At 45.8% G+C, this 25,955-nt stretch overlaps 1 protein-coding gene and 1 long non-coding RNA gene across 2 annotated transcripts in view; both read left to right on the forward strand.

Moving 5' to 3' along the window:
* Nucleotides 1-25,955, forward strand: part of LOC146178970 (ATP-dependent RNA helicase DHX30-like) — a 73,688-nt gene that overhangs the window by 40,695 nt on the left and 7,038 nt on the right. Inside the window, exons 12-18 of the mRNA XM_084578676.1 lie at nt 1,638-1,942; nt 2,411-2,619; nt 4,531-4,624; nt 8,040-8,190; nt 10,859-11,057; nt 19,341-19,533; nt 25,544-25,814. Of these exons, the coding sequence (XP_084434802.1) occupies nt 1,638-1,942; nt 2,411-2,619; nt 4,531-4,624; nt 8,040-8,190; nt 10,859-11,057; nt 19,341-19,533; nt 25,544-25,814 (1,422 nt within the window). The remainder of the gene's footprint in view (nt 1-1,637; nt 1,943-2,410; nt 2,620-4,530; nt 4,625-8,039; nt 8,191-10,858; nt 11,058-19,340; nt 19,534-25,543; nt 25,815-25,955) is intronic.
* On the forward strand, nt 13,743-16,252 carry LOC146178971 (uncharacterized). The gene is made up of 3 exons (XR_014700674.1): nt 13,743-14,347; nt 14,435-14,573; nt 15,400-16,252. It is a non-coding gene; the product is annotated as an uncharacterized LOC146178971 (long non-coding RNA).

Below are 25,955 nucleotides of genomic sequence, written 5' to 3' on the forward strand. Positions count from 1 at the left end.
TAGCTCATATCGACATCGGTATTGCCAGCCCCGGCCACTCCAGCTTGTTTTGCTACTGTCAGAGGCACCTGAGTAGTGGTAGTGTGGTTGGTGTGGTCACACGCCATGGTTGTGGCTCTTGTGTGCTCTCTGCTTTATTTTTGCTTTAAACTGGAAGTAGTGGGAGTTTGCTGCCCTTGAACACGGCAAACGTGCGGCGGGCAGAAAATTTGACGGGCACGAGAAGTGCATCCAAAGATGGTGCCACTAGAAGGATGCGTTGAAGAACACCAGCTACAAAAGGAGCGCTTTTCGAGGCAAGCCGTGCAAGTATCCAGAGCTGGAAGAAGAGCATTTCCACTATGCAATGGAAGTGCGGAACAATGGTTGTGCGTTAACAACTTACATGCTGCGCAGAAGACTCAAGCCTTGGCACATGCGGGAAGCATACTGCGCGAGGTCTTCAAAGCTAGTGTCAGCTGGTTACAAAGATTTCTAAAGAGGACGGCCCTATCCTTTTGGCGAAGGACAATACTGTACCAGTGGCGTTCAAAGGAAGTGATCGGTTTGTGCCATGAGCACAACTATATATTGTCTCAGATAGCGAGTGCTGATCAGACCCCCATGCGGTTTGACTGCCCTGAGAACCGCACAGTTGAAATGAAAGGGAAGAAGAAGAGTGTTTCCGGGGTGACAACTGGCTCGCAGCGCCAACAGTGCAACATTATGCGTCACAGCGGATGGGCGAAAGCTGCCTTCCCATGTCATCTTGAAAAGGAAAAGGATTCCTTACAACGCTTTCCCCAAGGGAGTTGTAATTCGAGCCCAAGAAAAGGGCTGGATGGACGATGAGCTTGTGCTCGACTGGATAAAAAGTGTTTGGCAGACTCGCACAGGCGCCATGTTGGCCAAACAATTGCTCCTCGTCCTGGACAGCTTCCGCGATTACTTGACAAATAGGGTTAAAGAACATCTGCGCAGTATCCACACAGAAATGGCTGTTATTCCGGGCAGCCTCACCGAGATGCTGCGACCCTTGGACGTCAGCATCAGTCGGCCTTTTAAGGTTAAATTCTGAATGCAGTACTCAGAATGGATGGCAAACAGCAATCACGACGAGATGCCAACTAGGCGGCTCAAGAGGGCACTGCTCGCGACTGTGCTTGGCTGTATTTTGTCTGCGTGAAACTCCGTGTCCAACATTGTACCCTATAGTTTCAAGATGACCGGGATTTCAAACAGTTTAGGCAGCACTGAAGACGACTCGTGGGGTGAACGTGCACCAAAGCACAGCACCAGCTCGAAGTCGGAAGACTCTGCAAGTGACGGTTGGATTGAGTGCTGTTACTTGGAAAAAAAAAATATATATTCGTGCCATATGTATAGGCCACACCGCGAAAATTGGCCCTCATTTTGTTTTTATCGAACAGTCAGAAAAATTTTTGTGGTAAACATTTTTCAGGTGGCCAGAAAGCTATCGCTGTTTCCATTAATCCGCCGATAAGTGACTTTTATAGCATGTTTTTTTTTTTGCATAGGGTCAGTGGAAAAATTGATAAATCCCAATAATTTGACTGTTATAAGCGCTATACTATTGTTATTCCTGTATAAATGAATTACACTGTAATTTATGATCATCTCTCACATTCTCTCGTCAGATGTGCGCAAGGTAATCCTGTGCACCAACCTGGCCGAGACCTCTATCACGGTGGACGACGTGGTGTACGTGGTGGATGCGGGCCTCCAGCGGGAACAGCGCTTCTACCCATCCACCGGCATTAGCCTGCTCGGCACCTTCCCCACATCTCAGGCGAGCGCCCGTCAGCGGATGGGTCGCGCGGGCCGGCTGCGACCCGGAGAGTCATTCCACCTGTACACACGTGCAGACCTCGCATCTCGAGATCAGTTTGCACAGCCTGAGATGCAGACGGTTGACCTCACGAAAGTGGTGCTAGACTGCAAGGTGTGTGCACTTGTTTTGTTCTTGATTTGTTTGTTTTCGTATTTTCTGCCGTGCCCCGCGTGGAACTCTGTTACTATGGACGTAGTAAATTAGCTCTATCTATGCATACTGTGCCTTTACTAGAATGAAAACCAAGAGCCGAATGTCAGGACACAGCTGACTTCTCTCAGTAAAAGACTTCTTGGAAGGATTAGCAAGGTTTAACTTTTTCCATAGTATGCCACTGTGCATCGATCAGCGATAATTGATTCATTGATGATGATTCAGTGATTGACGATCAGTGATGATTCAAGCTCTACCAGGGCCACTGCATACTTGCGGTGCCATCAGTTATGTATTTTAAAAACTATAATTTCATTTCCTGTATATGTTTTATTTTTACCACAAGGTGGCAATTTTTGAAGTGCCAGTAAATTTGAGTTTTGCTCTCTTTTGTTTATTTTATTTTTAAAATTCCTTTTTGTGCAGCTGTTCTGCCCGGCGAGGAATGCGAAGGACATCCTGATGCTGGCCCCAGACCCACCTGCACCCGAGCGGATCGAGAAGGCCATCAAGGATCTCCAGGGAATGGGCATGATGGATGGCAACGAAGAGCTGACCGACTTGGGCCACTATGTCATCCACTTCACCACGGCTCCGCAGCTGGCAAAGGCCATCATTTACTCGGCTCTCTTTGGGTGCGTGAGCCTCGGTCTTATGACATATGGCACTTGCTTCCTGTCCCCCTTTCTCACCATGTATTTCATTCGTGTTTGCTCACAGGACAAAATGCAGTTGTAGATTTAGAATGAGTCACATGGTTCTAAAAAATAGCAGCATTTTTTAAACAGGCTGCAACTGTTTGACAACTTATGCTCCTTTAGCGTAACAGAGAACATTTCTAACCCTATGTTTAGAATGTTACAGCTTGATTCGTTTAAGCATTATGAACAGAACTTAGCAGCTATGGCTGCAAGTGGAATCTCTTTACCTGGAATTTTGCGTTATTTGAACAGACACATTGGCCCTGCTAGGCATATCAGTGAGAAAACATGATTGGTTTGTGTCAGTAACCGTTGCAGCTGATCACGTGGCTTTTTAGTGCTAGGTTATCTCCATGGCAACGGTGCTGTATGCATTCATGGCTTGCCATCAGCACCAGTTACCATCTGGCGTGGTGGCGCAGTGGTTAGGGCGCTCAACTGCTGTGCCCAAGGATGCGGGATCGAATCCTAGCTGCCATGGCTGCGGAGGAGGGGGGTTGAAAAGAGTGACTGTATTTTATGCAAGAATAGGGAAGTTTAAAATTGGATGAAATGTCAAAATGAAGGCATTTAATTAAACATGCTTGTTTCCAATATGAATGATTTTTATTAAAAGAGTTTGTGTTGTAAAATTTTACTTGCAGGTTTTTATTTCAGGCAAAACTTGCAAAAAAGTGCTTGTATTCCCAACAAAAAATGTCTTCCTATCCGGTAGCAAGTGCTTCTGAAAAAAATCTGCGTGCTAGTTCGCGCAGTTTTTTCTGCTAGAACACAGTCACTTTGGGCCCTGTTTATTGGGCGTGCTATTAGAAGAACGGATTGGACGAACCTTTTCCAGTGCGAGAGGTGTGAGGTCTTGTCAAAATGATGTGTAAACCACACGATTGAGGAAAATAACATTGGTAATGTCTGTGTCCTTTTCAGAATGGTCGTTCAGTTGAGCAGAATGAACCTAAGTGAATAACTAAGTCAGTCACTGGCCATTGATGTTCTTGGCTTGTGTTTTGTGTCTTCATCCCATCTAAACTACAAATTAAGGTTAGGTAATGAGGAAAACATTGAGCTATCTAAAAAAGAGATTTGATAAGCACTCTGTAACGTGGTAATCAATTCATTCACCGATCTTTAACGTTAAGGAAAGTTGTTGAGGGGCACGTCCCCTAATCACTTTGCAACCACATCGTCGTCGTTTGCGTCGGGCATGCGGTTACAGTATGTGTAGTAGTAATTTGTGGACGAAGGGGTTGATTATCACTCTTAAAAAATGCGCCTAGAATTAGCGAGTTTAAATTTGTCGATTCACATTGCAAACACTCTCTGTGTCTTGGTTTGTGCGTACACCGAACTGCATGAGGAGGTATTGCCTCTGAGACGAACACGATGTGATAAAAACAAGCATACAGAAAAAAAAAAAAAAGTTGCCACATATTGACCACTCTCTTAATGGTGGCTGGCTTCCGTCATTCGCTTTCATCCTTAGTAGGAAAGTAACTCATATAAATGATAACGCAATTTATTCTTCACAGAATCAAGTTTGCAAATGTGGAGAAGCTGTAATAGAATACAAGAAAGAAACAGTAATAAAAAGACACAATGATTAGGCTGTTCTCTGCATTGCGACAGGCTGCAGCCATAGTTTGTACCTGAGGTATTACTTAGCTTTTTCAGTTATGCTTGGAATTTGTTTTTTGTTTTTTTCAGTTCTTGATAAAAAATGTTTTTGCTCTGTCTCTGTTTATCGCAGTGCATTTTATGCCTTCCCAAGTCTTTCATTTTCTTCTTGTTTTTGGTTTTGACCATGGTGTGAACTATTTCTCTCCCTCCTCGCCCTCACCCTTGCTTCAGCTGCCTGGATCCCGTAGTAGCGGTCGCTGCTGTCCTGTCGGAGTCCTCTAAGCTGTTTGACAAGGACACTAATAAAACCGGCAAGGGAAAAGAGGTATTGTTTATTACTGTGCCTTTTTCTTTGTCAGATTCATCTATGGGGAGACTGAAAGTAACAATGGCAAATGTGATCAAAGTTAATAAAGTTGAACCTCGATATAACAAACCTTAATATAATGAAGTTCGCGATGCAACTATCTTTTATGTTTCGTTTCCTTGCTTCCATTGAAATGCATCTATTTTTGCCCCCCTTTTGAGTTGTTTCACAGCATTTTGATAGTGAAGTTATCGCAAGCATAGAAAGCAAATTTCGGCAAACTCTGCCACCTAGAAACTAAAGAAACAACTTCTTTATTTGTTGCAAGAACATGTATTGTGTTTGTAAGACAAAACTGGCAAAAGAATGAAAACATTTTTCCCCTCTTTGGAGGCCCGAGTGTATGGACGTTCAAATAGCACGTAACTTGGCAACGTCCCTAGTGACCTTCGAACCTTTAGAGCATCACTATCTAGAATGTCTAATTTATTAGCTGGCACGCACAGACACGTTGAAATTTTTTTTTTTTTTTTTTCTTGTAATTGCGGGGTTCATACTTACATGCTTTCTTGGCTCCCCCAAGTGGAAGGCTGGAGCATTTGTGCTTTAGGGTGCATGATTGTCTATATAAAATGGCCCAATCTCCAGAAAAACCAGTTTTCAATAAAAATGGCAGGCTGCAGCATTTGTGCTTTTGGGTGCATGATTTTCTATATAAAACGGCCCCTACTCCAGAAAAATCAGTTTTAAATAAAAATTGCGTGTATGACTCTGGCAGGCGGTAGGTGGCAGGTGGTCACATGGCGAAGCACCAATTGGGCGGTGAGTTGTGTGGCGTCAGGAGACCACACGACATGGCCAAGATGCCACGCTTCTACTTCGTAATGGGAATTCAGACTGGAATCGACCATAGAAACCCTTGTATCCTGACTCTCAGAAGCACGCTACTCTCAGGCCTAGCTGGGATGCTCATATGACTCTGTTGAAGCTGGGCTTGTGTGTATATACTGGGTGTCCCATCTAACTTGAATCAAGGGTTAAAAAATAAAATATTTGAGGTAGGCCAGGAAAACCACTTTCAAACCATTGCCAACCGTCTTGCGCACCACAGGCAATTTTTTGTTCTTCAGTTACTTATTTCGATAATTATGTTAATTTTTCTAATTTACTAAATATTGACTTTAAACCGTAAATGCGAATTGGAAAGTTGGAGAGCACCTCCAACTTTCCATGTGTGTGTGCGCGTGTGTCGGATGGTCTTTCACATAATGTGGTGACTTATGACTGTTTCCTGACGACCATTTGTGAGAAGGAAGAGGTAAAAGTAAGCACTCTCCTTACTGCATCTTGTCCTTGACAGTGTCTGTGGCAAACATATTTGTTCTGTAGTGCAGACGCTTTAGTGTTTGCATTGTGGGAATTAATAATACTGTGAGCTGCAAGCTAGAGAATACAGAAGTGTCTGAAGCTTTGCCGACCGTAGAGTTATGTCAGTGTGCGGGATACACTGAAAATAGTGCGGCTGAATTATCGTGGGAACTGCTGATGAAAGCGGTTGCGACAGGTTCACTTTAGCTTCCGCTGTTAATTGTTCAGTAAACGTTGACTGCAGATTCGTCAAGCGCAGTAGTGGCAGTTTTGAAGTGCTGCATGTGATTGAACAGTGTTCCAGGCTATCTTTTTCCTCCTTTTCTTTTTCTTAGATAATTTGAAAATATGCCCAAATTGTACAGTTTAAAGTAAGGAGGTTGTTATGTGGTCATTTTAGTGGGATGACAAGTATTTTTGAAGTCTCTGTGCAAAATGTTATCTAATCTTGTAATACATTGCATTTTGTCTTATTTTCTTACTTAATCTTGTTTTGTAAACCTATAGCATCATTCTTGACTGTTTCAATTACAGGCACATCGTCATAAATTTGTTGCATATACAGTGAAACCTCGTTATAACGAACAGTTAAAAAATCAGAAAATAATTCGCTCTATCTATAATTCGTAATATAAAATTTCATAGAAAATACATGCAAGAGCAGCAAAATTCAATCAGAGAAGACACAGCAACTCGAAGGGTGCCTACTTGGGTCACGTCCATTTATTTGCGCGCAAAGAACTGCGTTATCGCGGCCTGCATTTTTGTGTTGATCGCATTCTGTATCAAGCCCTGTTCCACAGTTTGCAAACACTCAACAAGGCCAAACCCACTGCTCTCAATAGCACTGCAGTTGCTGCGCAGTAAATCCAATGCAGCAAGCGCTTCTTGTGAAGTCAGAATGTTTTCATCGTCTGCAGGGTCAGCCTGAGCTTCGTCAGTACAGCCATGGTCGCCGCGATGTCGTCGTCGCCTACAACGTCCTCTACAGTCATTGTTGCGGGCATGTCACCAATAAAACGCGAAAAATTATTCCAGGCCTCATCGAGTTCGCGGAGCCCTTTGCTTCTGCTTCGTCGGGATCGACCCCATCGTCACTTGATGCACGGGCCTCTGCAGGAACAAAACCTACGTGCCGAAAGCAGTTGGCAATCGTTTCGCCTTTGACACTGTCCCATGCCGCCTAAATGCCCAGAAAGTCGATCTTCAAGTCCTGCTTCATACGAAGCTTCAAGAGAAGAGTGTCAATCAGTCTCCTCTTGTAAACTCCCTTGAAGGCCCTGATTTTATCTCGAGCTGGGTCTTTAATGTCAGTGCTGCTCTTTTTATCACGTTCACCACCATCGCAGCACTACGCACACCCGCACACCACACTCGACACGACGACCGACGCAGCCTCCACCAAACGCTACAACGGCCACGCCGCGACACCGCTGCTAACACTAAAACGCGAAAGACGCAAAAACCAAAAAGGCAAAAGCAACATTCGATCGCGCCACTGCCGCCGCTGCTGAAGCGGCGCTGTCAACGATTGCGAGATGCGAACGATTTCTCATGGCCTCCGAGATCACTTCCACGCGCGGGGGTGATCTTGGAGCCCATAAATTTCTTTGGCTGTCAACTCTCAATGCCGTCGTGGCATCTGTGGCGCTGTCAGCGCCCGCGAGGTAGTCCTGAACGTTTGCTACGCCGCACAACACATTTGTAGTGCAACTTGGCGTTGCGAAGTTCGTAATATCCGTTTTATGACCGCGTTCGCTATAGGAAGTTAAAAATACATGTGTTTGACAAAAATATTTCAGAAGAGTTCGATATATTCAATAATTCGTTATATGCGTGTTCGTTATATCGAGGTTTGACTGTATAAGTTAGGCTTAGCCACTTCAAAATGAACGTTTACAACCTTCGTGCATTGCTCTTGTGACTTTTTTAATGTTTTTGTTCTCTTGCAAGAAAGCTTTGCTTATTCCAGTGTTGTACTAGGTTGCATAGTGTGAGAAGGGGAAGTCGAGAAAAACTGGAAATCATGATAGAGGGGCTTTGTGGCCCGGCACGTTGTTTTCAGGTGAAAGCAGGCTACGAGCAGACACTGAGCAGTGACCACGTCGCCCTTTCCCGCATCTTCCATCGTTGGAAATCGTTGGGGGACCCCGACGACCAACAGGCATTCTGCCGGCGCAACGCCCTCAATGCCTTCTGCCTCGAACTGAGCAATGGTAAGGCGGTTGTGCACAGTGGCAGGAGCCCTGGGATAGAGTTCAGTGAACTTTAGTCAGTGATTTGGAGTTTTCAAGTTGTCGGAAATTCAGCTAAATAGTACCGTGAATCCAACTAATTGAAGTTTGCATTGAATGTCTATGCACGCAAATTGCCTTTGAGACCGTTCTGTTTACATGAGAATTGTTATAAGCATTATCAGTTTTTCCCACGTGGTTGATTATTTGGACTTTTTCGCCCCGCAGAGCTATCACGCAAAGAGTGTGAGAAGTCTTAAACTCAACACAAATCATTGATCTATTTTTCGGGTCGCATTCGTTCTCGCTATGGCACTGCTGCCAGAAACCAGGCTGCCATAAAATAAATATTGCAGAACGTCGTAGGTTGCGAGTTTGAGGGGTCAAAAATTTCGACGGGTGTAGCAGAATTCGAGCTAGAATGCAGTTCCTCAAGTAGGAAGGCTACCGATACCTGCGGTTTTGCACGTTTTGTATGCATGGTTGTGAGCCTGTCACGTTCCTCTGCGTTGCCCGCTGGCGAACAAATAATAGCCAAAGTTTTTGGAACTCGCCTGTACCGAGTCTTTTTCTCTTGAATATGCGAAGGTACAGCAGTGAAGACCGTGGGAGAGGTGTGGCTTCATAAAGACAGCAAGCTAAAGAAATCAATGCTGCTTTTTCGCAGCAAGGAGCTTGTACGTGCTGAAAAACACACCTCTTTTATCACAACAAACGTCAAAACTTGAGTCTTCATGACTGCAGAAATCGTGGGGATGCTAAGGTCCGTCTTTAAAGGGTGTGACGTGACAGCCTTACTGGCTCTTGTCTGCATGTCCCCTTCCAGATCCTTCCTTATTCACATACATACATGCCGGGGGTGGCAGAAAGTTAGGTGGGAGGATGAGGTTAAGGGGGGACACTAGTCTTACAACTATTTTCCTTATTTACCAATCAAAATTGATGCAAATTGGTGGGTTTGTGCAGTTTTTGTGCAGATTCCTAAACTGTAATAATTCTTTTGTGATCCAATTATTTCATGAGATAATTACTCCAATTAGTCTAATTCTTACAAGAACAATTACAAAATGACCACTGAAAAAAAACTTCAGATGATTACATTGCTGGACACTAGAAAGAATGAGGAACACAATGTTGCAAGCAGTTTTTGATTGAGCAATTATTTCTTGTTTTATTGCATAACAAAGTTCAAAGGTCAAAATATAGCACTATAATGATCACAAAAAAAAGCCATTTTAGAAACTTTGAACAAGAAATTAAAAAATGTACTTGCAACATTGTGTGCTCCACGTATTTGGCTTCATGCTGAAAAAGAAGTTATTACTCTATCTGCAATAGGTGCCGAGATATTAAGGCCGCAAAACTGCAAGTGGTCGACAATGCATGTTTTGAGAAAAGAGCAAAAAGGAAACGGGATGATTTAACGAACATTCATTTGTGCAATGTACACATTTACAATTTAAAATGGCTAGAAACATCCAGGAATGTAGTCTCTTTGCTTTTCAACGTCCAAGTGTCGCCTCTTTCATTTTGATTTGCAGTTGCAACACATTCAGTTGTCACGTTTTCGGCTGCACGAGTCACATGAAGGCAGCGACTTTTTTTGTTTTGTTTATGTGCGTCATTTTGCCACGTCCTCGCATCAAGGCCGCAGTAAGGAACGTTTATTGCAGAAAAGAAATGTAATTTGGAGCTGCTTGCTCCGAAGCTGTTTGCGAGACACGAAGACGATGTGTCCTGCAGTTTATGCATTCGAGAATAAGTTTAACGGCGATTTCTTATCCACATTCACTTTTTTAAATGCCAATATCGCCGCCGTATGTTCTACACTTCGCCAATCTCGGCAAGCTTTTTAGATCTGACAATCATGAACTCCACCTCGCCAAGCGGACTGTTCGCCGCGCTGCCATCATCGTCACAAAAACAATCCGACTACCGCTTTGTTGCTGGAGTTGGCGCGAGTTCAAGCTTTTTCAGTTTTGAGCTTATCTTTCTGCTTATCTGCGGCCTGCGATAATACTGTCGCCACGGGTGCAACCGCTGGCAGTAGCAGTCTCCCGTGCTAGGGAACACTCTAGGCCTACTTCAGGCTCGTACACATGATCATTCGGCGCACGACTTTCGTCGGCTTGAGTGCGTACAGCCGGGGCAAGGCATCACTTGAGATGATTAATCAAGTATTTTTTTCACTTTTTTTCACAAATTCTTGCCGTGAATGCACCTCGCGGATCGGAACCAAGCGCGGCTGGCGTCGCGTCTCTGCCGTTGTTCCGGTTGTTCTGGGGGCCGTTTTCGGCCCAAATTTGGGCGAGATTGATTATATAACTTGGCATTGTGACTGAAATATTGATCCTATAGATGAAAAACTTGGCAGGTAGGTAGAAAAAGAGCTACTGATTTCGCAAATCACATTTTCTACAAAGTGATTTTTTCTCGATTTTTTGGTCCGAAAGACCCATGTCCCCCCTTAAGAAGTTCGCAGGTGTCCAGTGGATGCAGCTTGCACAGGACCGGGTTAATTGAAGGAATATGGAAGAGGCCTTTGCCCAGCAGTGTGTATAGCCCAGCTGATGATGATGATGAGATGTGTGGACTTGGCATATATTAAGGCCAGGCCTGATCTTACGCTGCCCCCTTTCTTTTCCTGCAGGCCAGGGTCAAGAGCACGTGAGCCAGCTGATGCGGTGCATGCGTGTGGACCCTGTGCCCTCTGCTGGTGAGAAGGAGTGGGGCATTGCTCTCAACAGCAACTCGGACCATTTCGAGCTCATCTTAGCGGTACTAACCGCTGGCCTCTACCCGAATGTGCTCCGTGTACTTGACGGCCGTATCGTCGAGTTTGCCTGCCTGTGAGTGGGGTCTTCCGGAGAGGTTTTTCATTGTTTTCTCATTTTCGTTTCGGGCTGATAATGCCTGTACAGTTAGTGACAGGCAACAGTTTAGAGCTTATTGCAATAATATACGAAAGGTATTGAGAAATTTTGAGAATACTGGCTTTGTTGGCTGCTGGACTGCATAAATATATAGGAAACAGCTGGACTTACAAGGACTTACAAAATCAATTACGGGTCACTTTTGCTAATAGTAGAGGTGTGAATTTTAACTTGTTATTAGTGATAAACTAATGTTACATTACATTGAATACGGTGTGATCACTATCATGGGTGCAAGAACTGCGCCAATTGCGCCATTTGGATACAACTGCATATTTTTGCGCCAAGCTGCACTGTAAGCATGAAATTTGCTGATGCTGCAACATAGAAATACTATAGACTCTGCTCTTGCATGAAGTATATAACCTAATATCCTGAGTCATAACCACCGAGTCATACTCAGCCCCTAGAAAGCACAAATCAGAGCTGAAGGCGTGCTCGCTCGTCAGTTTCTTTTTCTTACGGCTTGCTTTTTTACCTGCTTTCAGAATTCGCCCTTTCGTCTTTTGGTAGCTGTTTTTCTGTTCTTTTTGTCTTTTTTTCTGTTTCCTTTTTTTGTTTTGTTCTTATACTGCGCGCACTTTTAGGCACTGGCTTATCGCAGTCACGGCTTCATGTTGGGCTCTTCTGGAACTGGCCTCACGTGACGCAAGCTGTGGATTTCGCAAACATTGTCTTGTGAGTCTTGCGAGCAAGATAAGCTCCCATGATTAAGACAGTCAAACCGCGCTAGATGCGAAAAATAAAAGGAAATGCATCTTCCGTAGCTTTTTTTGTTTCTATTCTGCTCCCGAAGTTTGAAAAATTAGCCTCCTCGGTTTTATAGCTCACATTATTTTTTTTTTATTGTGATAGCATGCCTTGCAGTACAAAATACTTATTTACAAAAATGGGTACACGCAGCGGCGGTAATAGATGGCCCTTGCTAGATTTCCTTTGGATCACATTCATACAGTCGCATATTCATATCTCTTCATTGCCAAAAGTAAAGTTTCTTCTCTGCTTATTGACTCTAAAATTTAAATTCACGCTGGAAAGTGCAGTTTTTCTTTTTTTGCTGCGAGCTGCCCCAAATATGGATTTTACTGCTTCAAAAATTTCTACAAATCCTATTTCTGCTGTTGAACCCCTCCGCTATGCATTTAACACTTCTCTGCCCACAGGAAAGGCGGTAATCTTTGCCAGGTGTACCTAATATTTTTCTGCATTTAACGGAGAATGCTTGGTACTACAGTCTACATAGTATCAAGATTTAGAAAGGGAAATTCTCTTTCCAGTGGTACTAGTCCTGATCACCACGAAAAATTTGTATAAAAAATGAGTTCGCGAGCCATGGTCTCTCCCAACTAGTGACAAATCCGGTCTCTCTTAAAAGCACTAGTTTATTCTGGACGATCGGAAAGCATTAAAAAAAAGGAAACAACATTGGGCACCACTGTGCTGCAAACATGCGGTCGAGACACACGACCATGGACCACCAAGAATAGAACAAAACGGGGGTCAGGGCTTTACCACGGCAGGACAGAACACACTGCGGCACAAATAGGGCAAGCGATAGGGCCAAAGTGCTAACGGCAGTATATAAGAAACATTGCTCCTCGCGCAGTAGCAACTCACGCAAATACGCCTAAGCCATTCCTGCAGGCACTGCTTCCATCTTTGTCTGGCAAGTCTTCGCTCCATCATCTGTGTACATTCCACTGGCCCGTAGCGCTCGATGCCACCCCTCGCCGGGCAGAAGTTGTGAGCTTTGCTTCCTATGCGCTTATCTACCCTCGTTTCCACGCAGATCACATGCCACCCCCATGATTGGCTGCTCGCTCATGCGCACTCGCGCTGCCCAGGCAAACACCAATACAAATAGGAAAAAGCATGCCTGGTTTGAAACATTAAAAGGGGCCACGGGGCCCCACAACTTGAATTTTTGTTTTCTTGCAAGAGGGACTGCTGCAATATATGAGTGAATATCAACATCTTGTGTAGAAAATCTTATGTGGATTTATGTGAAAAGGTGTGATCTCTAGTGCCAGTGGGCAAAGCAGTGCCAAGGTTGCCATCCAGCAATCTTGTAGCGGAGAACGCTACTGTTCGTGTGCCACGAGCAAGTTATCCCTCCCGAAAGATGTTTATACTCGGCAGAAAAGAATTGCGGCTTCAAGAACATGCAGGATATTTTTAGATCGCACGCGGCAACTGCTAAACGATTTGGGGAAGAAAGCGAAACTTATTAGGATGCCTGCTGAGCGTTCATGTGTTTGATGCAGTTGTTTGTGCTGAGGTCTGACGAACCGAATTTGTCTTTTGCTACGCTGCTGCGGTCATTGGTCAAAAACTTGCCCGCAAGTGCGGCAGACTCACGGGAAACACGCCATGTCCGCAGGGCGGCGGCGTACGACGTCCATATCATGATGTAAATAATGCGCGTATGCCACCTGGTTCGACTCTGGAGGGGTTTTAAATCTCGCCATGCGACGGGAAACTGAGAGAATAATGTATTCATTACCCACTGGATAGCTCTGGCTGTCCAGGGGGGGAATTCTGTAACGCTCTCAATACAAAACCAGTCTCAAACCGCTCAACTTGCCCTGCTCCTATTGGTCGGCGGCCATATTGAAATTTTGCGTCATCACTGATCTCACCGGTGACTGCGCTTACGTCATCAACAAGACTAAAGTGGTGACGTTGCCCATGAGCTGAATATTGACTGAAATTGTGAGCGAAACGAGGTAACCCCAAAACCAGTCAACTGAGTAGAGCGAAAATGGCGGCTGTGTTCCTTGCGTTGCTATAGCGTTGCGCTGGCTGTGTGACAGTTGTGTCGGTGCGATCCACGGCGTAGAAGGGAGGACGAAGACACGTTTGACGTACCGGTCTAGTTGTTCCGACTGTGTTCAACTCGGAAACCAGCAGAAAGTGGAGTGACTGTGCGGCGATTGCCGACGAACATCGATGAACGGGGGCTCACGCAGCTCACGGACGAGTGCGCAGCCACTGCGGCTGCATGCGCACCGCGTTTTTTTGCTATCGGGGGCTACCAGCTTGCGTCGGGAACGTAACATCGTTTGCATCGCATAGGCATCGATCAGCAGGTGCGTGCGCTGATAGCGGAAGCCATCGGGCGGAACGCTGATTGCCGTCAAGGTGCCGCGGTGCGATATGGAAAGAAGTCGCTAGGCAAGGGGTTCTACGTTGTGAACATCACAGTAGTGAGTAAATGTTGGTTTTGACTGTGTGTATTTGGCTACGACTTCGAAACGTCATTGTAAACTTGTATTGTGCCTATTTTATTACAGATCTGCGACGCGAACATACGCACTTTTGACCCTCGTTGCCCCGTGGGACCAAGGACTCCAAACAACGCGTTCGTCTAGCGGTACTCCTGCACGCCGAAAGGTGAACGAAGGCCTGCTAAACGCCTGCGACTTTTCTTGGGTAAGCTGTAAAAAACCCGCGTCGGTTATCGAACGATATTGATTATATGCATTAATATGTGCAATCGACCACTTGCTGTAAGTTGGCTTCTCTGCAAGTCTTGTTTTCTAACCAAAAGGACTCGTTCCCCCTCGCAATGTTAAAAAACGAACAGAGGAAAGATCTCTTTTCTTTCCAGCTGTTGTCTTCGAGATTACCCAGCGACACCTGACGAAAGTTCAATACCTGTATATACCTCAAAATACAGAACGAAGGGACTAGGGATTGCAGTGCCTTGCCCCCATTCGTTACGCTCCCTCCCTACGGCACGTTCGCTACTCGAAAGTGTGAGTACGCTGCAAAAAGCGCCTGCTTCTTTTCATTTCAGCAAGAACTAGAAGTCTGTTGTGTGACAACGAGACCCTTTGGTTGGATTACGAGCCTTACAGAGAAGCTGACTTGTATTTCGGCGAGTGATCGATTGTCTGAATTCGCTGAAGCTGCATGCATAAGACGGACTATAGTTATGCATATGAATGCTTGTTAATGTACAAATTTAGTGTTATGGCACCAGGAACCAAATATTCAATGTTTGAAATCTCTTTACTGCCTAAGAAACCGTAGCGCTTGTGTTGTGCAGGTAATCTTAACACATTTTTGTTTATATCACTGTGAAGCTACAAGGCTATCCTTACAATGATGCTTGCTTGGACAGCCCTGTGACACGTTGCCAACATTCTTGTGAATGTTTACCACCTCACTGCGGGCTAGTTGGTATGGATCTTTGATTGTATACTAGAACATGCAAAAGGCGGACTTAAGTGGATGTCATTGTTTGGTTATGCAGGAGACAGTGACTACCCACTGGAGTCATGGCTGCTTACACCAATGCCAAGTCATCCCAGACCCAACTTGCTGTCCCTTCTCTGCTATCACCTTGCAGCCTGGCACAGTTGGCTGTGGTCACTAGCTGTTTGGTAAACATGCTTAAACCGAAAAGCGTAGCGTTACAGCAAGGTAATAAATATCCATGACGCTTATTGGAATCAGAAAATGGCACCAAAGATTTTTTACTGCCACATATACTCAGTAGAAGCACTTATTTCTTGGCCGCTGTATTTCACTCGAGTGTTTTTATTGAGAAAGAGACATCATACATACCAGCACACTTACCTTGATGTACAATGACCATACAACATTGACATGTATATTGCAGAATAATTATCGGGCTCAAAGAAGCCGCTCCCTTTCAACATATTGAAGCTACCTATACAAATAGGTACTGTATGCATGGTGCAGTGTGCAAAACGCTTACATATCAGAGGTAAAAATGCCAGCTGGATGGTATACTACTAGAGATCTTGCTCGCAGTGCTAAATGCTGTAACAGCTGTTAGGAGAATGGTGTACAAATACTAGGCTGCAGTGCCCACAATGATTGCTGAATGATTACAAAATTCTAGTGAAAATAAAATAAGCATCACACATACATTGTTAAGGCAATGTGTGAGCAGATGTTATGTACACTAATAAAACGTGTAAAACTGCAAGGGGACTGCTGAGCAGCTTTAAGACAGTAGAGGCAGCTAAGACATGAGCGTTCAAAAATATTTTACACCATAAACATGGTAGAACGAGGGAAATAAGATGGCTACTCAATACAAAACAGCACTAAACAAGGGTTGAGGAGGAACCTTGGTTTGCTAGCCAAAATGCCTCTGCGGCAGCTTTTCGATGGCGGCGAAAAGCAAGACATCGCCCGTATGCTGTGCGATGTCAGTGCACGTTAAAGAACCCCAGGTGGTCGAAATTTCAGGAGTCCTCACTGCGGCGTCTCTCATAGCCTGAGTTGCTTTGGGACGTTAAACCCCACAAACCAACCAACCAACCAAAATCGAAATGTGGGCTCGGCTTTCAAACTGAGGCTCCCCTCAACCCGTGTTCAGCGCTCTTTCATACACCATAACCATGTGATAAGCACCTCTTTACTTAATTGTCACCTACTTTTGACCTTGGAATTTATTTTCCAAGTTGTTTTCACCAAATAATCAGAAAAAGCATCTTTTGTGCAAACTGGCTTTTCAATTGAAATGGTTTGTACATAATGCACACAACATAGAAAGGTAATAGAATGAGGAATGTGTGTAAAATGAACATCTTTTTGAAACACTGCACAGACTCCATGATGACACTTCAAAACTAGCACACATTCTTCGCCTTCGAGGTAATCTGCACACCTCACTGGTGGGCCCCTTGTTTATAAGACTAGGGAAATTTAGCAGATTCACCAGCTCGCCTCCGGCATCGCGCACCAAGCTTGCGTGATGTGTTTGTCTTTCCCGTCGAAAAGGGGGGGGGGGGGGGGGGGGGATACCGTTCAACATGAACAGACACTGACAACGTTTCAACAATGTGCCACTAACAAACACAGCCTGCTGCGCGAAATACAACATACTGCACATCCCTGTCCAGACCTGGCTGAACAAGCTCGTCCTCTCCTCGGTCACTATATCAAATTTCTGAATAAAGTATTTTATTTCTCTGAACACACCAAAGGAAGCATTAACATCACAGTTTGTGTACCTTATAGAGACTAAACAATCAACATCAAAACATCAACGGAATATCGGGAACGGAGCCCGATGTGGCCGAAGTCAACTGGCTGCGAAGCACAGGAGTGACTGTCACCGTGGCTTGCATGAGGAGTCCGTGGTGGAGGGTCGTGTGTCGGATCTCGTTTCCCGCACTGCAATTGCTAACTCTTGCATAGTAGCTGCCACCTGCCTTACTGCAAGTGCAAACGTTCCTCTGTCGGCAAACACAGTAATGTAGCCTTCATGATCTTCTTGTATTTTCTTTTAAACAAACAGAACAGCAGACCACATACCTCCCACTCGTCGCTCTTGCCATCGATAGTAAACACTGTTTGACGACGCTGACACTCTTCAGTAAGCTGATGACTTCGTCGATTTTCATGCCCAACGCTTTCACCACGCTGATCACTGCAGGTTCGTAGCCTTCATTGTTTTCAATCGGATTTTTCCAGCTGCTCACGACATCCGCACAGGACCTCGATTTCAGGCGACGCACGGAAAATAGCAACTAGCCGAGGAATCAGCTGTTTTCTGGCAAGCCGCCATGTGCCCTCTTTGACACCGTCAGCGTGCCCTCGCGGAGACAAAAAGTTACTAAAGAGCAAATTTAATTGCGAAGCATAAAACGTATCTCCTTATGCTTCATGTTAGTTAGTTGTAAATACAGTTCCTCAGCAGAATAAATATTTATTAATTTTATTTACTGCGTATTAACTGCGCCGTTTCATAAAAACTTAGGAGACGGTCCCTCGTCGGCCTCGGCTAGCGTTGCGACAAATGTGTAGCAGTAGGCACGACCGCGGAACGGGGACCTCAGGGGCGGAGTCATGCTACGAGTCGCTGGCAATTGGTCGATTCCGTAATCCGTCACGATTGACGTCTTAAGATCACGTGAAAGCCGCGTCAATTTGACGTCACGCTCTACAACTTGAGAGCGAAATTGAGAGCGTTACAGAATTCCCCCCCAGGAGCGCTTGGACAGTGGGAAGATGTTCAGGTTATGGCAACTTCTGAATGTCGGGCAACGATAAAATTGTTCGCTGACAGGGGTGCATGCATACAGCCAATAGCAGAATTTAAGCTCATTTCATCAGCAGCTGATGGAGCAGTGGGTTTGTTAAGTTTTTCTTCGTTTCACCAGTAGGTTTAGGCTGCAAATTACTAAACATGCTGCTTACAGGTGGCTCGTGGGCTTTTTAGGTGCCGGCTAACACTGTGACTGAAAAGAGCGCAGAAGACTGCAGTTTTCAAACACTTCGTGGATTTTTTTATACAGTAGCCGACGGGTAATTCGGACTCCAATAATTCGGACTTGTAGGATATTTCGGACTTCAGTGAGGCACCGTCAGTCACCCAATAGAAGCGCATACATATTCGCGACGGATTTTTCGGACTGTTCGATTATTCGGACCATTTTTCGGGTCCCTTCAAGTCCGAAAAAACGGTCGGCGACTGTATTTAGCCGTTTTATACCTTATACATAGCCATTGACTCTCTTGGTCTGCATACAGCAGAACCTTGATTATACAATCACTGTTGACACTAACACTAATTTTGAGATAGTTCGAATTACATACTAATAAAGTTTTCTCATGAGCTCACTATGTACAGTGCACAGAAATGTGGTAGTTCCAAATACAGGATGATACAAACATGTGAGTCAAGATCACACCCTTAAGTTGCTAGTAGCGTGGAACGTCCCGCAGGCAGTAAGCAGTGACGGACAGCCTGCATGTTGCCGACGCCATGAGTGGAAGGTGTGCCTATATTTGACATTATTCAGAAATACAGTTGGATCAGCAACCTTTTTGCATTATTCATAGTCGCCTCACGATACGAAATTCGATGTTCGTGCACCTCTAGTGTTTACTGACGTGCAACCGTTTGTATCCTTTCAGCGTAATGCCATGCTGAGCCTATTGAAATGAATTAATAAGTGAGTGAACGAACGGGCATTCACCAAAGAAACGAATGAATTGTGACGAAAAGGGGATGCTACGTTCCACATTTTATTCTGAGGATCGCGAACAAGTTTCTCACTACTGGGAGGCTCATAACTATATTCTTCACCTTGTGTTCATCCTTGAATGTCCTTTTCGCTAGGCTTTCAGCGGTAAACATCTAAACTCCAAAATTTGTGTCGCATGTATATCTTTCTAACACTGGCAAACGCACGTGCGTCTGGACTGGTGTAGGGACCAGAGGCGGGCCACCGTTTCTGAAGAGTCCCTGCTGCACCGGGTGCGACGAGTGTACGAGCACCCGTGGTTGGTGTATTACAGTGCCTTGCAGCCCTCAAAGTACCAGCTCACGACCACATACGACTGCAGCATGGTCAGCTCACTGCATCTGCTGCTGTTTGCCGGACAGGGCGTTCATATCATCGAGGTGAGTAAGTCAGGTAATGGGGCTCTTTGGGTTCAGGGACATGAACGGCTGAGAATGTCTGTTGGCCTTGCATGCCATTGTGTATGGTGGATGCCGGATGCATCAAACCCGGATATAGCGCATTAATGCTTACATTGAACTGCCAGAACATTGCCCTGCTAAATGTGACGGATAAGCTTTCCTGTTGCCATGTTTGATAGATTGAATCATCAGTACATAGACCTATTTTGTGATTCTTTTCATGGTCAACACAGTGAAATCACGTTAGTTTGACCCCCGATAATGTGGAGACTCTGATAATTCAAACTAGGTGCACGGTCTTGGCTGTTGCCATCGGTTACACACATAGACCAGCCGTATAGTTTCGGGCGCTACTTTTCATGCCACTTGTCTTTTAGTAGCTTTATTTTGGCATTGCATTGTGCCATACTAATATCTATGTGCATTGCTTTGCCACATCCACGTGTGTCCTCCGACCTTCAAGTACACACCTAACTGTCACATTTTCAGGATGCTTCACTGCACCGACTGTGGTACAGCTGCGCAGTACCAACGCGCAGTCCCGTCATCTTTCCCACCCTGGAGGTTTGCTTCATGCCAAATTAGGATGACTACAGTCGAACCCGGATATATCGAACTCGAAGGGGATCGCAAAATAGTTTTGATATATCGATAATGGGGTATACAGAAATTGGCTTGTGAAGGCACTTACAATGCGAAAAAACGATACTGTATTTGTCGCATAATCAACCCACTTGCACAATGTACCCACAGTCCACTGTTGCACCCGAGAATTTGGAAAAAAGCGTTAAGGCTAGCTCACTTACATGCAAGCGATTGAGCGACCTCAGCGAGGAGCAGCAGCGACAGAGCGAAAAATTTCCAACTAGTTTGGAACTGCGTCCCTCTCGCCGCTTGAGCCAACTCCAACTGCGGCAGCTCAAAACAAGGTTTCTGTGTCGCCGCGGCAGAAATCCCGAGCATTTTCGCTTGCATGTCGATGACGCGCGCCACTCTGTTTCGGTCGTCTCATCCACAGCTCATTTCTTGGCAGCGTGCCAAGGTGCTGCACAGCTATAACGTCCTCGCGGCGTGTTTATCTTTTGATAGCTCCTGCGATGGTGGGGAGTGAACTTGGCAGAGTGCCCATGGAGGCTTGATTGCACAAGCCTGGTTCGATTTATCACGCCGCGCTTGGGGCGGGCGTAGTCCACTGCCACGAAATCATTGGAAAGCTTTATAGCTGCAAATGCTGTTTGAAGCGAAAAATGCTAAAAGCCGGTGTCATGATCAGAACAGACCACGTGCTTTTGTCGATTCATACATGCAAGAATAAACGACTCCTGCAAAAAAAAAACTGCCGCTTCCTAACGTCCACAGCCGCCATTACTTACGCTACGCCGCGCGTGACGACACTCGCAAAAAAATAAAAAAAAGAGAGAGAGAGATCTGCCACTCGCGCGCAGAGGGTTCGCAACACACGCTGGAGAAAGTGCCCGACGTTCTGTCTGAATACGGGCTGAGCTGGCTTGGTGCATGCGTAGCGCGTGCTACTGCGAACGAAGGCCGGGAGAGAGGAAGGAGAGAGATAGCGCTGCAAAAGAATGGGCACACCCTCGCGCTTCACTCTATCGCGTTTTTCCCCTCTCGTCCCACCTGTTTTCTCTGGTTCATTCACGCACATGGCTTGCAAACGTCATGTGGTGGCGCGCGACAAACGATAACCGGAGATGCGCGTGCCTTTGGGGAATGGGCGCGAAGCTGCCCTAGATCAGCCGTCACCGAACTGTCCCCTCTCATTCCTTTCGCGCATGGCTTGAAAACGTCACGCGGCAAACGGCCGAGGGTGACGCGATCGTCTTTGGAAAGGCATGCTTTCCAGTCCGTGGTGCTGACTTCGATATATCGAAGTCCGCACCACGGACTGAAATGGAGTTCAATATATGACGGTATCAAAAGTAAAGCCCACACCCAAGGAACGGCACTTAAAAGGCTGATTGACGCTGACATCCAATGGTTGCAGCATGTCGGTGAGGCTGCCCGGAATAACGGTCTTGTCTGTATGTATACCATGCAGGTGTTCTTTAACCCTATCCACCAAGTGACGTGGAAGCTGTCCAAGACTAGGAGCAATCATTTAGCCAACAAGGCGCCTGGGCTATTCTGCCAAACTCTTTTTGCTCAGAATCGAGCACAAGCTCAGCGTCTATCCGGCCCTTTTCCTGGGCTTGAACTACAACTCTCTTGGGGAAAACGTTGTTAGGAATCCTTTTTCTTCTGAAGATGACATAGGGAGACAGCCTCTGCCCGTCCGCGTTGACGCACAGCATAACGGTGCACCATTGGCGCTCTGCACTGGTTGCCCACATGGAAGCACTCTTCTTCTCTTTCATTTCAACTGTGCAGTTCTCAGGGCAGTCGAACCACACAGCGATCAGGTCGGCATTGGCTATCTGAGACAATATATAGTTGTGCTCATGACGCAGACCGATGACACACATTTTGAAAGCTAAGCACCTTGTCGGTGTAGTCGTGGGGGCCAGCTGCTGGCACAGTGTGGCTCTTCCCTAAAGGATAGGCCCCTCCTCTTTAGAAATCGTCGTAACCAGCCAACACTAGCTTTGAAGTCCTCGCACGGTATGCTTCTCACACGGGCCAAGGCTTGTGTTTTCATGCGCAGCATGTCCGTTGTCAACGTGTAGCCATTGTTTGACACTTCTCGTACCCGTCAAATTTTCTGCACGCCGTTCACTTGCCGTGTTTGAGGGTAAACTCTACTATTTCAGTTTTAAAGCCTGCCATATAGCTGTTAATATGCTTGCCCATTGTGCTAGAATGGCAACACTCGATAGCAATTCACAAAAAATGGCGTGCGACCAAGCCAGCCATGCTACTACTACTTTCTTGCGTTTAACCTTAGCAAAACAAAGCCGGGAGGCCGGGACTGGTGATTCTGATGCCAAAATGGATTGCGGAAGCTCGTGGCAGGGCAAAAATATGATAATGATGATGGCCTGCTATTCGGGCGCCATCTGTTGGCGGCATCTGGAAGCTCTTGTGTGCATGCATTTTAAAGGCTATTCCTGCGTGGGTTGTGGAAAGTTTATGTGCGGCCCTTACACGGATATTTTTCTTTTAATGTTCGCTTCAGGAAATAGGGGGTGTGGCCCATACACAGGTGCAGCCCTTACATGCATTTATACAGTACTTTCCCCTTGAGCACATATCTGCATACTACAGTCCACACTGCCACATCTATACTGATGGCTCTGTTACGTTTGTCTCCTCATCCATCGGTGTCTGGGTACCATTTATGGATGTCACAATCTTGACCACACTCAGTCGCTGCACTTCAGCTGTGGCTACCGAGTTGACTGCTCTGTGAGAAGTTGTTACGTATGTTGTGCAACAACCCTCTTCAGCATGGGTTATCTTCAATGATTGTCGCCCTGCACTGCAATTGCTGATGTCTTCAAGAGTTCAGGAACAGCTCGTCATTCACATAAATAAGCTGCACACTGTCGCCTGTGAGTCTTAAAGCCTTAATTTAGGGTTACTTAAAGACACAGCCGTGTGCCTTGAGCACGTCCTCGGTCCTTGGTGCGATGGGTCTTTGGCTGCGCGATCTACAAAAGCCTTAACTTTCCTCAAGGACACAGGGTTTATAGGGACCCCTTGAAACTTGTCTGTGTGTTATGTGTGTGTGTGAAAGCGTGTGTCACCAATTTCTTTCATTAATTTTTTCCTTTCCCTTCTCTTCTTTTTCACTCTTGTCAGGAGTAGCATGCTAGGCTCAGCACCAGGCAGGCATCTGCTGCTATCATTAAAATTCTCTCTCTCTCTCTCTCTCTGTGGTGCAGCTACCTCAGAACACTCGCCGCAAAATATCGTTCTTGCTTAATTCTCATCTGGAATGCTTAGGCAGTCATACTGCAGGAGGCCATGGAATGAAATTATTGTAAGGCATATGAGTTTTGGAAGTTGTTTAGGGTCATGTAGTAATTCGAACCTTGGAACAACGAGAGCATATTTTCTGGTTTCATGAAGACCGAATTGGTGAGAGTTTACTCTATCTGGGGTCAGGTGTAGACGTGCGGATGCCCTCATGTTGGATCCCCTCTTGAGCTGCTCACAGGGGTAGCACGCTTCTTACGCACAACTTTATAATCGTGAAACTATGACAGGCGTATGCGAAGCATTTCGTATGCATGCACAGAGCACGAGAAACTATGAAAGCAGGCTCTTCAGTTTACTTCGTGAGGGCCACATTCCTTTCTGTCCTACATACCTTGGGAGGAAATGCAGTCATTGGCAAATTATTTGCCTCGAGTCATGTTGCCAGAGGGGAAATATTTTGAGCTCTCACTGTAAAGGTAAATTGGTATATAGGAAAGGGATGCAGCAGTATCTGTCACAGTTTTTCTGTGGACACCTGAACTGCTTTGCAAGAGAAAGTGAGAAGGAAAGAAGAAAGAAAGAGGTTCGGGTAGTGGATGGCTACGGAGTAATTTCGACCACCTTCGGATTTTTAACGTGCGTTGACATCGCATAGTACAATGAGGAATTTGCATTTCGCCTCGACCGAAACGCGGCCGCCACGGTTGGGTTCGCACCCGAGAGCTTACACTCACTACGAAAACCTTTCGTTAACACCTAACAGACTGGCATTTGAGCCGTCTGTTTAATTTTTTAATTCGGTTGACCAGTTATCGAACTTTTCGACTCTGCAAAGGCCGAAATGTTAGTCATAAAAATGTACACGTTCCTGTCGGGCACATGACAGTTTCTGAATTAAGTCCAAGATGTCACACACATCCGAATTATTGGAGTCCGAATTGTTGGAATTATTGGGAAAGTTCTGCAGGGATGACCGTATGGCGCTTCAAAGCCTGGCCATCGTGGTGTGCTCACTGTTTCATCGCGTCAAGACGTCTGATATAAACTCGAGAGGATCCAGCTGTATGTTTCTCTGAATTTCCTGAAGCTGTCCTTGGGCCTTGGCACTTTTTTTTGTATCTAGCCCACAGTTGCTCTGGCCTTAGCGCAGAGCTGCACAAATCTGCCAGTTCACTTTTGGCATCACTGATACGCAATTGAAAGGTGTGTCCGAAACACTGCACGCCACTCCAGGACGCCCGCGCAACTGCTGAAGTAAAGTTTTTGTTTTTTCTTTTTTACCGAGAGCTACATTGACCACAGTCTCACCATTTCGCCATGTCTGTCTGTCCCTGTCCAAAGAGCAGAGAAAAAAGAAGTCTGGGAGGGCGCTAGCTGGCAGCTGACAAGGCTGAGCACTAACTGGACGTAGGGCTTCCTGACATTACGTTTGGCAGAAGCTGCCAACTGTGATATCAGAATCAGCCTGCCAAAACCCTTGCATTTACATTACCCCTAGGCTACGGAGGCACGTTCAAACGGCTCGGTTAAAGCAGAGCTTTATATATGTTGGCTGGTAGCGCATCATCGCAAAGGTGGGAGTGAAACCGGAGAGTTAGAGGTGCCATAGTAGAGGGCATTAGACCACCGCGTGATAGAGGTTTTCGCCTAATCGCACTTCAGTGTTCAAAAGTGCCCCTTATAGCATAAATAAAGCTGAAACCATAGAATAAACTACTATGTGCAAAAGCCGTGTCTTTACTTTCAAGCGGAACCTAAGTGTAGCCATGCAGATAGCTCTCGCGTAACTCCAGGTTTAACCACAAGCTAAACCACAGCTAATTGGTTTTCATCTTGGCTTGGTCATCTTGATGGCGTTTCCATACCCTAGGTTGCTGCGCAGGCAGTGTGCACACAATTAAGTGTCGTTTTAACCAGCGGTTCCGCTGGACCCAGTTTGAGGAGAACCTGTCAGCTATAACCTTGGAATTCGATGGGTTCAAAGGAGAGTCTGGACTAGCTGATTTGCTGTTGCTAATTCTGAAGAAGCGCTAGGCATTTGGTGTTGAAAAGCCTCTGTCACTTACTGTGGTCTAACATCTGCTCGGCTACACGCTTTTTCTTTCCTCCCCAGGACTACATCTTCGATGCCCGCTCCCAAGCACCGGCAGCATCGAACCAAGCCTGTCTGGTCATTGATGAACAGCAGCTGCTGACGTTCCGGTGTTCGAAGCGCGATGCCGACCTCATCTGGCGCTGGCGACGGATGCTCGACTACATGCTAAACCTGCACCTGTCTCTTGACGTCAACATTGAGCCCTGTGTCGAGGAGACGTACCTGCGACGCACACTCTGGCCGCAAATCGTGCACGCCACGGCCACGCTACTTGCTCAGCACCAGTCAGGTCAGTAACCGCTCCTGCTCCCAAGTACAGTAAACCTGGTTATAACAAAATTAAAAACTGTTTGCGACTTTGCTGTTGGCTTCCGGTATTTCACGAGCAACCACTTGGCAGCAATGGGCATTCCCCATTTCTATTAGAGCA

Source organism: Amblyomma maculatum, chromosome 9, assembly GCF_055883805.1.
Source record: "Amblyomma maculatum isolate TAMU_Amacu chromosome 9, ASM5588380v1, whole genome shotgun sequence".
Lineage (NCBI taxonomy): Eukaryota > Metazoa > Arthropoda > Arachnida > Ixodida > Ixodidae > Amblyomma > Amblyomma maculatum.